Source organism: Channa argus, chromosome 15 (assembly GCF_033026475.1).
Source record: "Channa argus isolate prfri chromosome 15, Channa argus male v1.0, whole genome shotgun sequence".
Classification (NCBI taxonomy): Eukaryota; Metazoa; Chordata; class Actinopteri; order Anabantiformes; family Channidae; genus Channa; species Channa argus.
Window position 1 is genome coordinate 9,433,422 of NC_090211.1, and position 14,884 is coordinate 9,448,305.

The 14,884-nt window shown below is 37.7% G+C and overlaps 2 protein-coding genes across 7 annotated transcripts; both read left to right on the forward strand.

The window, feature by feature from the left end:
* The first annotated feature begins 457 nt into the window (after positions 1 to 457).
* retreg3 (reticulophagy regulator family member 3) lies at positions 458 to 9,663 on the forward strand. 5 transcript variants are annotated; one of them, XM_067477755.1, is made up of 11 exons: positions 502 to 613; positions 798 to 1,073; positions 3,948 to 4,054; positions 4,423 to 4,453; positions 4,564 to 4,690; positions 4,881 to 4,965; positions 5,504 to 5,641; positions 6,051 to 6,130; positions 7,260 to 7,392; positions 7,483 to 8,028; positions 8,542 to 9,663. In XM_067477755.1, the coding sequence occupies exons 1-10, from the start codon at positions 585 to 587 to the stop codon at positions 8,025 to 8,027; spliced, it is 1,551 nt and encodes a 516-aa protein (XP_067333856.1). In that variant the 5' UTR covers positions 502 to 584; the 3' UTR covers position 8,028; positions 8,542 to 9,663. The 5 variants fall into 5 exon arrangements, with proteins under 5 accessions (XP_067333857.1, XP_067333859.1, XP_067333856.1 ...); XM_067477756.1 differs by having other exon boundaries at positions 458 to 568; positions 7,483 to 9,663; XM_067477758.1 differs by having other exon boundaries at positions 470 to 568; positions 818 to 1,073; positions 7,483 to 9,663.
* A 1,418-nt stretch (positions 9,664 to 11,081) lies between these two features.
* psmc3ip (PSMC3 interacting protein) lies at positions 11,082 to 14,153 on the forward strand. Of its 2 annotated transcripts, XM_067475991.1 has the most exons (8): positions 11,082 to 11,228; positions 11,563 to 11,663; positions 11,743 to 11,832; positions 11,928 to 12,039; positions 12,173 to 12,318; positions 12,425 to 12,478; positions 13,861 to 13,920; positions 14,014 to 14,153. In XM_067475991.1, exons 1-8 carry the CDS (start codon positions 11,210 to 11,212, stop codon positions 14,068 to 14,070), a joined length of 639 nt encoding a protein of 212 aa, XP_067332092.1. In that variant the 5' UTR covers positions 11,082 to 11,209; the 3' UTR covers positions 14,071 to 14,153. The 2 variants fall into 2 exon arrangements, with proteins under 2 accessions (XP_067332092.1, XP_067332093.1); XM_067475992.1 differs by lacking the exon at positions 11,082 to 11,228 and having other exon boundaries at positions 11,747 to 11,832.
* The last annotated feature ends 731 nt before the right edge of the window (positions 14,154 to 14,884 follow it).

Below are 14,884 nucleotides of genomic sequence, written 5' to 3' on the forward strand. Positions count from 1 at the left end.
GGAAGCCTTATCAGGAATGCTCATCACGGAAGGATAACATACCAGGAACCGGGACAGGGCAAAAAGGTAAAGAAATGCTAAAGCCTTTAAAGGAAAGATAAACGGAAAAACATATAATGGTGTGTTGAACTTAAGTTTAAAACTTGTATCAAATCATTCAACAATATATGACCAGCAGAGTTAGAGAGAGGTGGAAGAATGAGTGTTTCCAACCTCTGGTGAGACATAGTGAAGGGTCTGTTCATTGTTTGAAGCTACATTTCGACCAGTGGTGTTGGTGATAATGTTTTAAATGATGTGATCCTGAATGCTGAAAAGGACAGACAATATTACTACTACTCTCCTTTCGGCTTATCCCGTGAGTTCAGGGTCGCCACAGCGGATCATTGTCCGCATGTTGAGTTGGCACAGTTTTTACGCCGGATGCCATTCCGATTGCACCTGAACGCAACATGACACAGGTGCCCGTGCGGGTTCTGATTGGACCGCTGAGCTCTCTGAAAAACGGATAACGCCATATTGTCACTTTAGTCGGTGAGCGTACCATTTGTGCAAAGATGACAAAGTAGTAAGTGTCACCTTATATGAAAACACTTTCAAGCATTTGGAGAAGGTGATTATTGCGGATGTTTGTTATTACTAAGGCGCGAACACGATGGTTCAGGCAAGGGCCCCGGAAATGCCTTAGTATAGAAGCGTTGACGTTAGCTAGCTGCTGTGAGGCTCGGTACTGCCACACTTCAAACTCTTCACTTATCTGTTTTCACTTAACCTTAACTCTTGCACGTATTTTACAGGCCTTCTTTATCCACTTTAGACGCTAACATCGTGCTCACTGGGGCAATGGAAGACACATCCGTGAAGGATTGTTCTGCCGAGCAGGGATCTAGTGTATGCCTGCGAAGTCGACCATGCTCCAGCGAGAGAGACCGTCAGGTACGGGCTGTCAAAACGGCTCTTCAGTTCCGATTAGGGCCCTACGAGCCCGTCCTGTCATACCTGCAGTCTGTCTTGGTGTGGGAGAGACCTTTTCAGTGTGTTCTGCTGTACACCGTGGCCAACGTTGTGTTCTGGTGAGTTTCAGATAATAGTAGTTAAACTGTACACACTATGATCTTTCTGGACTATGTCTGTGTTAACCTAGCAACCCATGTTCATACACTACAGAAATCATTTGTCGTTAGGAGAAAGCCAACATTGACTGAGACCAGCTCTAAAACAAATGCTTCACCTGTCAGTTTAAGACAAACCAGATGGCCAAATCAAATGCCAAGTGCTCCTATTTATACACACACTCCGCAGACACTTCTAATCTAATGTTGCTGCTAACTGAAATTCTTTCTTAATCCTGAAAACGGTGTAATGCAGTGGATTATCCATTATACTAATTTCATTTTTGGTGCTTTTGTTTGTGTTGGATCCGCTGCTTGTGTTGAATTGTTGGTATGTGAGGAAGAGTCTACCTGTGTGTGTTTGGTGGTTTAGTGATGCAAATCATTGAGGAATGAAGTATGAAGCTCCCATCAGTGAATAGCAGTCTGCTTTTCTGTGTTTGATCCAGTTATTACATACATGTAAGCAAATTACTTCTTGCTTAAGTAAAAGCGTCAACAGTACAGTCTAAAACCCTCCATCAGAACTTAACGTTCCACGTAAAGGTTTTAGGCTGTTAAATAAAAGTAAAGATGTAGCAGGGAAGTGTACTTCAAGCTACAATATGTTAATTGATTATAATATTTAAGCAGCGATCATTAAAATTGATTAGAAAGCTGAACCTTGCTTAAAAGCATGTAGCAAATATTACCTCAGTGGTGCCAGTGCTATCCTGTGAGTCTGACTTGACAGGAGGTGTTGACAGAACCTCTACATTAGGTTTTGTACAATACTGTTAAAAATTAAATACATAATAAAAAATTGCATACTGCATCTTTGAAGAAGGCTTATCAAAAGTAAAAATACTAGTTAAATAAGAGGGCACCATTGAGACATTTGTGTTATTTCTATTGTGCTTATATAAGAATACATTCATTTTGTCAAAGTATTCCTATTTCACCATCCTGATGGACTGGTTTAATTTATAAACCTCCATTATGTTATATAAGCTGATAATGTTTACTTCAATAATCTTAACTCGAAATGTAACTGAAATTATCTATAAAATCAATGTGGTTCATCTGAAATGCAGTGGAGAACAAGTAAACAACAAGTAGCTCAAATTTGTACTCTAGTGCAATATTTGAGAAAATGTATTTAATTACAGTACACCACTGCTAATTGTATTAACCCAGCCTTAAAATTAAACCAGCCTTAACCTTAATGTACTTAAGTTTAATATAAAAATTGCAGAGGAAACTAATAGGTGGAAGTGTATGACTGGGGCATGCTTTAGTCAAATTTGGTGACCTTAATATTTTTGTACTATAATAATAACTGACCTAGGACACAGACATAGTAAGCTGAGCTGCCAATCCAGCTTGTGGTGCTCAAGCATTCAGCCTTTATTCAATCAGATGGGGATATCAGGATGTGTGCATTGTCTCCCTTTTGCTTATGCTTCAGCACACACTCAGTGGTGCAGACTTCTGCCGTCAGAGACGGATTCATATCTCCGCACTTACTCATGAACTAACTGAAGACAGCAAATGACATAGAGATAGGGAGGCTCCATGTGCAACCTCTCTCACAGTAAGAGAGTAAGCCCACTTAAACTTTAAGTGGAGAGTACAAATAATAAATCTGATCTGGCATAAACTGCACCTTTTAAACAGTGATGTACATTGAAAGGGGTACAAGTAAGTTGAGTCTAGATTTACATCGGCACCCTAAAATTTCTCACAACACTCAAACACAAGCACCAGCCCACAAGCTGTGCTTATGAATAAACAGAAACCACCCTTTTTGACTCCATTACTTGCCACCTACTCGGCTCATGTCTTGTGTCACTTGCAGCCACACATTAATCTTAGTATGGAACTGAAAGTTCACACTACTGACACTGCCTTAAAATCTAACTTTAATTAATTCCTGATGAAATAACAATTGTACTGACTCAGTGTGCATTAAATAATATGTTGACGGGGAAAAAAATGCATTGTTTTTGCCATTTCGAAATATGGGGTTGTAAACATTTTCACCCAACTCTAATTCTTCTCTGGATCTAATGTAGTCACTTTTCAACATAAATTGTTGAAAGGTGACTTACAAATGAAATTGTTTTGGATTAAAGCTACATTTCTGGACTAAAATATACAGATCCAATTAAAAAAATAAAAAGTAAGGAAAAAGTTTAAAACAACAAATTTCCAAACAAAAATACAGACAAAAACAACAGTTTATGACTATAACCTTATGCCCCCCTGAACTTTTTACTGCACCCCAAACATGATAGGCTAGATCTGGCACTGAAGTAGGTGGGCCCATTTTATTGTTCTTATTTTTGAATCCTCTCTGCACAAACAGAGCTAGGTTTTTTGTTTTTTATTTATTTATATATTTTCAAGGTATACTAGCTACTTTGCACCGTTGCCCTAAATACTATAAAGATTCGTGTTCTGCCAACAAATTCTTTGTTAGATTAAGCTAAAACTGCTGATTAACAGAATCATGTAACACTGTTTTGGGAAAGTCTTGTGATGGAAGTAGGACCACACTTGGAGATTTTACTTGTTGCAAGTGAAATCACCTTCTGTCAATCATTCTGGGCATCTCTGTTAGAAATCGAAAACTCCTTTAACAACACCTGCAAGATCAAAATCTTGATGCACAACCTGCACATTCTTCACTGTAATGTCAGTGGAAAATGTAAAATACTATTTCTATTTTGTTATCATCTTTCGAACTCATTTCTAACTAAATTCAAGTAAGTATAAAACACATAGTAGGATGAGCTAAATTATTTTCTCACCCCCCCGTGTTCATTTATCTTTCTCTATTTTATTGTTTTACAGGTTCTTCGCTCTGACCTCACTTCGCCTGCTGTTCCTATTGGCTTCTGGTCTCGCTCTGGCTGTGTGTGTCGATACCTGGAGAAACAAGATCTGGCCAGAGATTAGAGGTGCTACAAGTAGCTTCTATGTTGCTTTAATTCTTCTACCTGGTGTGTCTCAGATGTCTTTAGATGAAGTCCACAGTGCAGCAAGGGACCTGCAAGGGATTTGTATTACACCTGGAAGAGTTCATTTCTCATTCCTTTTTTTTAACCTGTTACATACAGTACATTACATACTTAGAGTACAAACTCTTCAGCAGTGGAAATGAAGACAAGCTTAAAAAGAAATTGGTGGTTGTATAATTATATATTGTACACAAAGTTTATATTAATATACTATGATATTGAAGTGCATTATAATAGGATTTTTTTGTGATGTCCCCCCCCCCCCCCCCCCCCCCCCTCTCTCTTTTTCTCCCTTGCTCTCTCTCCAGTCAGAAACCTGGATGAGTCAGAAAATGAGAGGTTTGATACACCTTTGTGTTGACTATAACAACTAGCCAGTATTATGACAGTATTAATCATATAATAAAAGGAAGGCAGATAAAAGTGTCTATAATATTGTGTTTGTCTAGCTGGGGTCTGGTGCAGCCTGGCATCCTCAGCGTCCCTGAACTGTGCCACCACATGGCTGAGGCCTGGGTCAGTGGAACAGTTCTCACATCCAGCATGATTCAGTACAAACAACACAATCCTGGCAAGGTGATGACTTTTTATATGGTTTGTTAAATGTCCTTTTCTCTGTGTTAGTTACGTATGTTCCAGGTCAGTTATTGCATGACTGAAAAGTACTGAACTGTGTAAGTTCACCAGTAAGCATAGGATAAATGCACCATAGTGAACTTACATTGTAGGTTCTGACTTGATTCCCTGTTTGCTTTGTTTATGTCAGTTTTGTATCCTGACCTGTGGAGTGTTCTCCTGTTTGGCTGTGGTTGGACGATACATTCCTGGTCTGGTGCTTTCTTACTCTGCTGGTAAGTTCAGGCAGGTCAATCAGTCCTGCCTTCAGATTCAGCTTTCTCCATTGGGCCAAGTGGGCAGGGAAGCTAAGCCTGACTGCTTCTTTTAAGAATGCATGGGCAGTGAAACTAGATCTATGGGGCCCCAGTAAAAGGTCCTGGACTGTGAGGTGATTAATGCCAGGATGAAACACACAAGGTAAGAGTGAAGGAGGGAAGGCCGCCAGGCAGAATGCTAAGGAGGTCAGGCTGAGACTGGGCTAATCTCCTGACCTTCAAGCAGTGTAGGCTGGAGAGCCTGGGACCAAAGACCTGCCAAGACCTTCTGTTGTGCCTTCTCAATCAGTCCACAGCAGCTTGTAGTCTGCATGTTAACCCCCTGCAGCTTACCCTGCCTAACTTTGTACCGTAACACTAACACAGGCTTGTGAGTGTTTATACAGAATACAAAAGAACACTACTTTCCTTTCATCATTAAACAACACAACAGAACTACCTTGTTCTTCATCATAACTACTATTTATTTTGTGTTTTTTTTTTCTTTGTCCTCCAGTCTTAGCCATTCTCCTGGCCCCTCTGGCAGCCTATCACAGGGTTTTTCAGCATGTGTGGTTAAAGCTGGAGCCAGTCCTGCAGTGGCTGGACTTCAGCGTTAGTGGATACATGATGTCAAAGCCTATTGATAATCAGTGTAAGTTGTACTTTAGATTTTCAACCCTTGCTAATTATTTTAATTTTTTCAATCCAACTTTGACACTGAAATTGAGTTCACACACTGTCCACAAATTGCCAAAAATTGATTAGCTTAAACTTTGCCATGAGCAAATAGCAGTGCAGATTCCCAATGAGCTAGCAGCTTCTTGTTTCTAGTTCCTACAATCAGCTGAACCTGCTGGTTAAAAACAACCCAGCAGGGTTTTTAACATTAAATTCACAAGAAACTTATTCAGTTAAACAGTTCTTGTAGCTGGTGTTTTTTAAAAAGTCAAAGATAATATACTTCACTCTCTAAAACTACTTCCAAACCACTTATCTTTTACACTGAGAGAAGTCTTTATTTTGTATTTATATTTTTTTTTCTGTCTGCTTCTGCTTTGCAGTCCTACGGAGGCCTATTCGGGGTTCAGCCTCAGGTGAAGCTAGTGACAGTGAGGAAGAGTTGGCTGCATTCTGCCCATTAGTAAGTCTGTGTAACTTCCGGCATCTTTCAGTATTTTAATAAAGCTGTCATTGATTCTATTGACAATGATGTTAGTGAACCAGTGGTTGGTCAGGTAACCATGTTTACATTAGGATCTCTTCATATTGTTCTGATATAATTGTTTAATTATGTACGGCTCTTTATACTCCCTAAATCAAATGTTTACTTTCAGTTGATTATGTTTAGTGTGTGCACTGCTTATTCAAGGGGCATTTATTTATTTGCGTAATACAGATGTGCATTAGAATTCTTTTTTGAGGTATAATAATCAAGGGATTTAGAGGTGATTATTCAAATAATGAGCACTCAATTTTGTTGTCCAATGAACACCACACTTTACTTTTCTTTGTTGAGTCCGCTGCTGACATATCTCCTGCCCACCCGCATGGTGTGTGTGTTGAATTATTTGAATAATTATTTGAATAATTGAATATTCAGACACATCCCTAGTGTGTGGAGACATCTTTACGTTTGTCTACTTAATGTCTCTGTTGCAGTAATGGACACCCAAGCCAATTAGTTTATTCTGTGAGAAAATAACCATTTGGTCAATTAATTTGTGCTTAAGAAAGTCAAATAAGTCTGTGGGAAGGTATTTAAAATTCATACATATGTGGGTAAAACATTCACTAGATAAAATTAGGTTTAGGGCTGTACCTAATTCAATTATTCAGTTAATCTAATTTATTTTTCAATAATATACCAATTAAATTAATTTAATTAATCAATTATTTATATGAAAAAAATGTATTCAATCATCTTCTCTTTAAACAAAAAAAACAAAGTATGTGGTCTCTGCTTAAAATACTTCAATACATAGATGATGGACTACATGCTCTCACTACACACTAGACATTATATAAATCGACATATTTATGTAATCGATTACATCACCCCACCCCCAATTAGTTATACAGCGATAGTTAGAGTAACACATCTGAGCCACCTCCTATTAAAGTCAGGAAATTACTTTTCGCACATTGTGTATGAGAGAAAATAACTAGTGGAATACAGAAAAAACACATTTTTAAAAACTTTGACTAGCATCTATAAATGTACAACAAAACGTTTAAATATGTAACCTTTTTCATTGTGCTATCTCTTCTAGTTTGATGATGCTATTATGGAAAAGGAACTTGCACTGACTGACTCTGACCGCTCTGATGCTGAGGTGTCCTACACTGAAAATGGAACATTTAACCTATCTCGTGGCCAGACCCCACTAACAGAAGGCTCTGAGGGTAAGTACACAGGTATTGCAGATTTGGATTTTTGTTGTGTTCTGGGTGATTTCTAATCTCTGAACTTGTTCTTGTCTGCATTTTTGTTAGACTTTGACAGACACAGTGATGCTGAGGAGTCCTTTGCTCAAGACCTCGCTGACTTTCCCTCCATAAACCCAGATGCCACCTTGATGGACGATGATGATGACACAAGCATTGGGCTACCAAGTCTGGGTCTATCTGGGCTATCTAGTCATCGGGCTTCAGTGTTTGATGTGGATGCTCATTTGGATTCTGACCAGGATGATCTTGATGCTGAACTTTCTCTCAGCGGCCTGCCACCTGCCTCTGATTTTGCTGGAGACTTGGCCGGAGTTATCGCCACCAACATGATCCAGGCAGCACTGGCTGGGGCAATGCAACCTCGACCTCCTGCTACCCAGCGCAGAGAGGGCCCTCTCAAAGCTGGGGCCCACCGAAGCTACCGCAAACAGTCCAGCTCTGAGCTGGACACAGACTTGGATGGAGAGGACTTTGAAATGCTGGACCAGTCTGAACTGAACCAGCTGGATCCTCTTGGAGGAGGGGGTGCTAGACAGGGAGAAAGCCAGGGTCATATTTTTCTGTCTAGTCTGCTGGGTAAACCACAGTAAGGTGTGTATGTTTGTCTGTGTTTGTGTGTGCGTGGGTGTGTTGATGAATGGAGAATAAGTGCTGAGAGAGATGATTTAGCTTACTTCAGCCCCGCTTCTGATTGGCATCAGTTTACCACTGTGAAGTATTTAATTTACTCTGTTATCAAACTATCCCTCCTACTTTTAGACCCTGAACATTAAGAAAACCTTTACTTTGTAGGCTGAGCAATAGGAAACACAACAAAAATGAAACGCATCCTGAATAAACCAGCATTAATGAGCCTTGTTGCAGTCTTGTAACTTTATACAACCAGTTACAAGGATTGTTATTAGTGATAATGAACAAGCAACTATGCCCATAAAATCCTTTATACCAGGAGGTCTAGACATACAGGGCTATTTAACATGGGACCAATTATGACAATACTTTTGGTTGAGCTGAGCCACGTTGCTTTGACAATAATCTTATGGAACAGCATTTCATGTTTTAAAATGGATAAACCTCAACCCTTGTTTATTTCTTTTTTTCAAGGAAACGGCTGTTTGTCACTGTTGATTTTAGTGCTGCTGTCCATTCAGGTAATGTGATGGTAATATAATATATTAGAAGAGGATTTAGTTGAGGTTACGGGTATTGAGAAATGAAATTGCATTTTTAAACATCTTAGCAGTTGCGCATTGGGACAGCAATTCTCTTCTATGATGAAGATTAATATGATTTGTTTTTAAGTTTTAGTTGTGCTTTATGTTAATGTTCTGTAGTGTAACACATGTGAAGGCATCTTGATACACTTTATTCTCTTTAAAGAATACCACAATACAGTCTTAAGATATCTATCCCAGAGGAGCATTTGATGTGGAATTTGTTGTTACCTGGGTGGGATATTTTCTTTCCTCTCTTAAAGATTAAGAATATTTTAAATCAGCTCAATGACATATTGTGTCCATGTTTAATACCTTGAATCTCAGCTTTGTGTTTTCTTATTCAAAATGAACAGTTATACATTTTTAGAGAAAGAAATACATCACTTTATATTTTGGCCTATTTGTATTTCATGTAGTACACAGTCATGCTGAACTTTTATAATCATTCTTCAAATCATGGATCTTTTAATTTTTTTTAATGGGAAAACATGTTTACATCACAATTGACTTTTTAGAAGCTGTTAGTATGTAAAGGTTTTAAATGTGTGCTGATCAGCCAGATTGTCAATGGAAATTGCTTTACAGACTTAATTGAGCTACAGTTGAGATTCATTAAAATGCACATATTAAAGAGTCTGAAAATGCTGGGTTTTTAACAGCAAAAAACACATAGCTCTATTTTATTTTGTTAATCTGAGAAGTAAATCATAGCTGCAAAACAATGGCACAAATATTTGCTGGATCCACTCTTATTGCGGTGGGAAAAGAACTGCTCTGATTAAAAATTGCTGAGATTTTGAGGCTAAAGAGGAAGGGTTAGCTTCGGTTTGCTTGAGTTGACCTCAGTTAACAAGAATGCAACAGTTCCTCACTACGAGTTGTCTGTAGTCAGTTTGCTCATGTGTCATATGCATAGTATTGTATTTTCTTCCCTGTAACTGGTTTTGATATGTTTTGATGTGCAAATTATATGATATAAAATATTTGCAATAAAGCATGTCTCTGGTATTATTTTATGATGATGGGTGATACGAGGTGAAACGTTATAATGCTCTTTAGATGATTTTATTACTGAAACACAGTTGCCACAGGTAAGTTTGGTTAAGGTCAGTGGTTCCATGCAGCTCCTCCTGTCCACATGTCCAAGTAGTAATGTACCATACCACATATTTCCTTTTGATATCTAATACTAAGTAAAAGTCAGGCTTGTATCGCTGAAATTAAAGCCAAAACAAGAGGTGATAAAAGTAATATCTGTTCGGGTTAATGGCTTTTATTAACAAATGGTGCCACTCCAGTCACACAAAGTATCTTATAAGATGCAGCCCTGATCATTATATAGCTATTGATAGTGGCATGGATTTTTTGATTACTTCTTTCACTGTTACCTTAAATACAGCATTTGATTTAATATGTTAAATTCCCGCTGTTTTTAACTGAAAACAGTGACGTTTAACTGACGCCATTCAACAATAGACGTCGCCATGGCAACGCCCTCCCTCTATGCCTGGATAATGCTGCCCTTGTCAAAGGACTCGCTCATGGAAGTCTGTCTTTTCGTAACAGCATTTTTCTTCTCCTTAAGCATTCTTTAACATTTACACACTCTGCAACACTATGTTGTTTCAGGTCTTACGCATTTAGTTAGAATCGAATCACTATTCTCAGTGGCTGTAGTTCGCGTGACATGCGGAAGGAGAAGTAGTTCCTTCTAATCTGTTGTTTAGACTAACCAGCTCAGTTATAGGTCTTGTGTCCAATACTGTAGTTACCCAGTACTACTATAAAAAACATACACCTTGACCCCAAGTGTCTTAATTTGGTCCTTTAATAAGTGAATCAATCCCAAAACATGTATGGTTGAGATGTGAAGTGTGGACATTTCAGGATCGATCCGCACATCGTGTTGGACAACACACTAAACGCTAAGTTGGTGCGTGTCCCCTATTTACACTGGCTAAAAGCTTCTGCTAAATACATTGTACACTTTCATGAGGCCAATTTCCAGACTCTGCTTCATTTTTATGTATTTATTTGTTTTGTTTTTTTGTCACAATACCATCACCACCACAATACCATGTCATCTGGTAAAATCAACATTTTTGATGCTAATGTTATTAAGCATGGAAGAGTGACATGAAGCAAAAATTATCCATAAAGACAGTGAGGCCGCTTTATAAAGCATGGCTATTTTGAATTGACCCAACTATTAATTTAGACTTTTAAAGCCAGTATAACCTATTGAGAGATTTTAAATAAATAAATATGTTGATCAAAAGGTTTAAGGAAAACGTTTTTTTCTTGTCGATGTATGCAAATTGTGATCATCCAAACCTAAATCTTCAACATCGAATGTGCAAAAACTGAGAAGGTCTGGATACTTTCAGAAGCGACTCCGCAGATCATGGTCGGACGCTGTTAAAGCCACTGCTGCTAACTGGAGGAGAGATTTTGAGTGGTGTGATTCATCTTGAGGCATAAACGATCTTTTCAATGACGTATTGTTCCGCGCGAAATCCAGTTTGGGAAGCTAACGGGAAGTGGAGTCGTCAGAAATGAGTAAAAAGGATAATTGTAAGTCAAACCGTTGCTTTATATCAGACTCTAGCATGTTAACAACTGTGTCCCAAACCCGTACTGAGTTAACGTTGTTCGTCAGATTTCTCAGATGATAAATTAGGACCTATACGCTAACTTTAGGTACACACAAAACTAAATAATGTTAGCACGCTAACAAGCTAGCTCACTTCAAGGCGTTTAAAAGGCGTTAAGGTTACCGCATTAATAAATGCAGCACCCATGGTTGGGATATGTAGCTTATGGTTGAGGTTTGTCAAAATAAAACCAAGCACCAGTTAGAACTATATTTGTCAGCCTATACATTTAAATTATGATCCGGTTATTGCAGGTGCTTCTGTCATCCTTGCTTATCTGAATGAGAAGAACCGTCCCTACAGTGCTCAGGATGTATTTTGTAATCTACAAAAGCAACATGGATTAGGCAAAACGGTGATATTTTTACTTCTAATCATATAATGTATTGCTGTGTGTTGCTTGCAAGTAACGATTTCTTGCACGTATTGACCAGGCAGTGGTCAAAGCAATGGAGCTGCTGGCTATAGAGGGCAAGATAAAAGAGAAGATATATGGCAAGCAAAAGATTTATTTTGCTGATCAGGTTAGTGTGTTCATCATAATCGCTGTGTTGTGGACAGTAAAGACTGAAAGACCCGTTTCAGGTGAATCTTCACTGACTGCTCACCTTTCCTGCAGGCTCAGTTCAAAGACATGAACGATACAGACCTGAAGGCGATGGACTGCCAGCTTTCGGAGCTCAACACAGAGGCACTGTCGCTCACGCAGACTTGCAGACAGCTAGATGCAGGTTTACATCGTTGGATATTGTTGCATTGTAACGTATTGTTGCTGTGTTGTACTGTTTTGCGTATGGCTCCTCTAGGCTTGAGCTAATCCATGTTGCTGCATTTCTTAAGTTGGTGTAAAATATCTGGTTACAGAGCTGAAGGAGCTCAACAACTCCCTGACAACCGAAGAAATGATGTCAGAGATCCAGCAACTAAAAGAAGAGTATTCAAGTTACAGAGTTCGTCTGGAGAAGATAAAGTCGGCCACAAATCATGTCACGCCAGAGGAAAAAGAGAAGGTGGGGAATGCATTTGTTTTCTTGTTAATTCCCCAAATATTGGAATTCCTATGATGATGAAGGCTGCAGTTGTTTGCTGTACAGTAACTCATATTTAATGTTACAGGTTTATAAAGAGCAGAAAGTATATGTGAAAGAGTGGAAAAAGAGGAAGAGATTGGTAAGGTGTACATGTAATGTTTTCAGTTAGTCCGTAACAAAGGATGTCATTCCTAGCGTAAATTTAAACCCACCAGCAGTTTCTTGTTTGTTTTTAATAAAAAGTTTGGACAGTCGCACTTAAAAAGACATCATTTTGGCCTCTGAGAAAATGTGAAGTTTTCAAATTTAAATTTTATACACTAAATATATTATTGTGATTGAGAGATGGAGTTGAGATGAAATTGGGTAATGCAGGGCATTGTTAGTGACCTTAGTGTAGAGAGTTCTTGAAGCCAAACTATTTTGTCGTGTAGATGTCTTTCTGTGGGTCAATTTTCCATATCCATTTTATTATCATTGCATTTTTCTGTAATACACAAATTAATAACTTCAAAACATCAGTAAGTACATAACCACATGTCACGGGTTGAAAGTTTCATATTCAAAAATATGAGGACTGTGCCTCTAGTAAGTAACAATGAATTTACTTATATAAATATGTTCACATTCAGTGAAGCTGGCAAAATGCACATATGAAAAGACATTGAGTGTATTTGAGACTGTGCAGACATGGTGAAACTGCAATGCTCTTTAATAATTCAAACCCATGAGCTTTGTGATTCCATTGCTACACCTTATCAGTAGCAGCAGATAAAGCAATAGCATGAAATTCTTAGACTGATACACCACGACACCAAGGGTAAACTTCTGCTTTAAAGCATCAGTGTTCTACCCACTGTCACTAATAATTCTTTGAGAAATTAAAATGCAGATAAATAGATTACACTGTAATGATACATTAGATTGTATAGTTAGTAAATACTAAAATTGTCACTTTGAGACATTAAATGATGTCATTTCTCTCAGTACTAGTTTGACAAGCAATAAACTGAATGAGAGATGAGGTGAGTTTTGTACATCTGTGGATAATGTATTTTTTAAACTAGAAAAAGCTTTTTGATTAAGATGACGCACTGTTAATGCTTCAGCATTTTCCAAGCAGTGCTGAAATAGCTGAAAATTATAAAAATGTAAAAAAAAAAAAAAAATTGTCCAGAATGTGCAAAGTGCTTAAATATATTATAAATGACATGAGTATATAAAATGCAGGATTTCAAAAATTTTACTAAAAACAAAGGTTTCTTGAAATGATTAATAAGTTGTAATACAGCCAAAATGATCAACAAATCGCAAAAAAAAGCTCAGTGTTTTGAAGTTTGAACTGTGTTTCTAATTGAAAGTAGTCTCAAGTAGTTAATTTCCAAAAAACATATGGAACACGGAAATCATAATAATTATTAAATTAACATACTATGAATGCTGGAAGCAGTGTAAATTATCAGACAACACATAGGTTGTTGCCAGTAAAGTCTTAAATTCACTTAGCATTGTTTTTCTCAGGCTTCAGACATGATAAATGCAATCCTGGAGGGGTATCCTAAGAGCAAAAAGGAGTTTCTGGTGAGTGAAAGAATAAAATCTGCTTTCCTGAACTTTATGATGCTGGTTTTAGTGCTTCTTATCCACAGTACCAATTTGTTGCTGCTCTTACAGGAAGAAGTTGGAGTGGAAACTGATGAGGACTGTAAGGTGGTTGTTCCAAATGCATGAATAAACAAGAAAAGGCCTGCTGGGACTAGTCATCGGTGCAAGCTCATCCAGTGCTTAGCTAAGAAACAGATCACATGTCAGAGCAGCTCAGGCCACAGAACATTCTAATAGTCTTAGTTTTCAAACAAGTAGCATATCTTTAATAAAGGACGAATGGAAACAAAACATTTATAGTTAAAAGTATATTTTTACAAAAATAGCTTTGCCATTTGTGAGAAACTAATGCTACATCCCATTATACAGCAGTGATGGATAATGTTCCCTTCAAAGGCCACAGTGGTTTAAATTTTCCCTTATTAAAACCACAAAGAACAATCCTGAGCCTTGGATGAAAATGTCAACAGATGACTCATAATAGCTTTGAAAGAGGTGTGAATTCAAGTCAATTATTATTTTTAAACTTAGTCAATATATGAAGCATTTCTGTTTTTTGACCTTCAAGTATTCTAAGGTGGGTTGTTGCAGCTTTGTCTTATCCATTTTACTGTTATTAAATGTTCCTAACAACTTAACACTGAAGTTTGAATATAATTTCTCAAAATAAAAAATAAACCTTGATACACATAATTTTACATTTGCAGCAGAGATGGGGACAAGGGCTTTGCATTGATTTGTGCTGTTGTCCTGTTTACTTTATTTCTACATATTCTACAGATTTAACAGAACATTAAATATACATTGGTATGAGTAGGCTGACATTCTTTGGTAATATACTCAGTGGCCACTTTATTAGGTACACCCCATAAAATCTAATACAGGTCAATACAACTGCTCAAAAATAAATTCTGATACAAAGGCAATGTTCAACTCAATC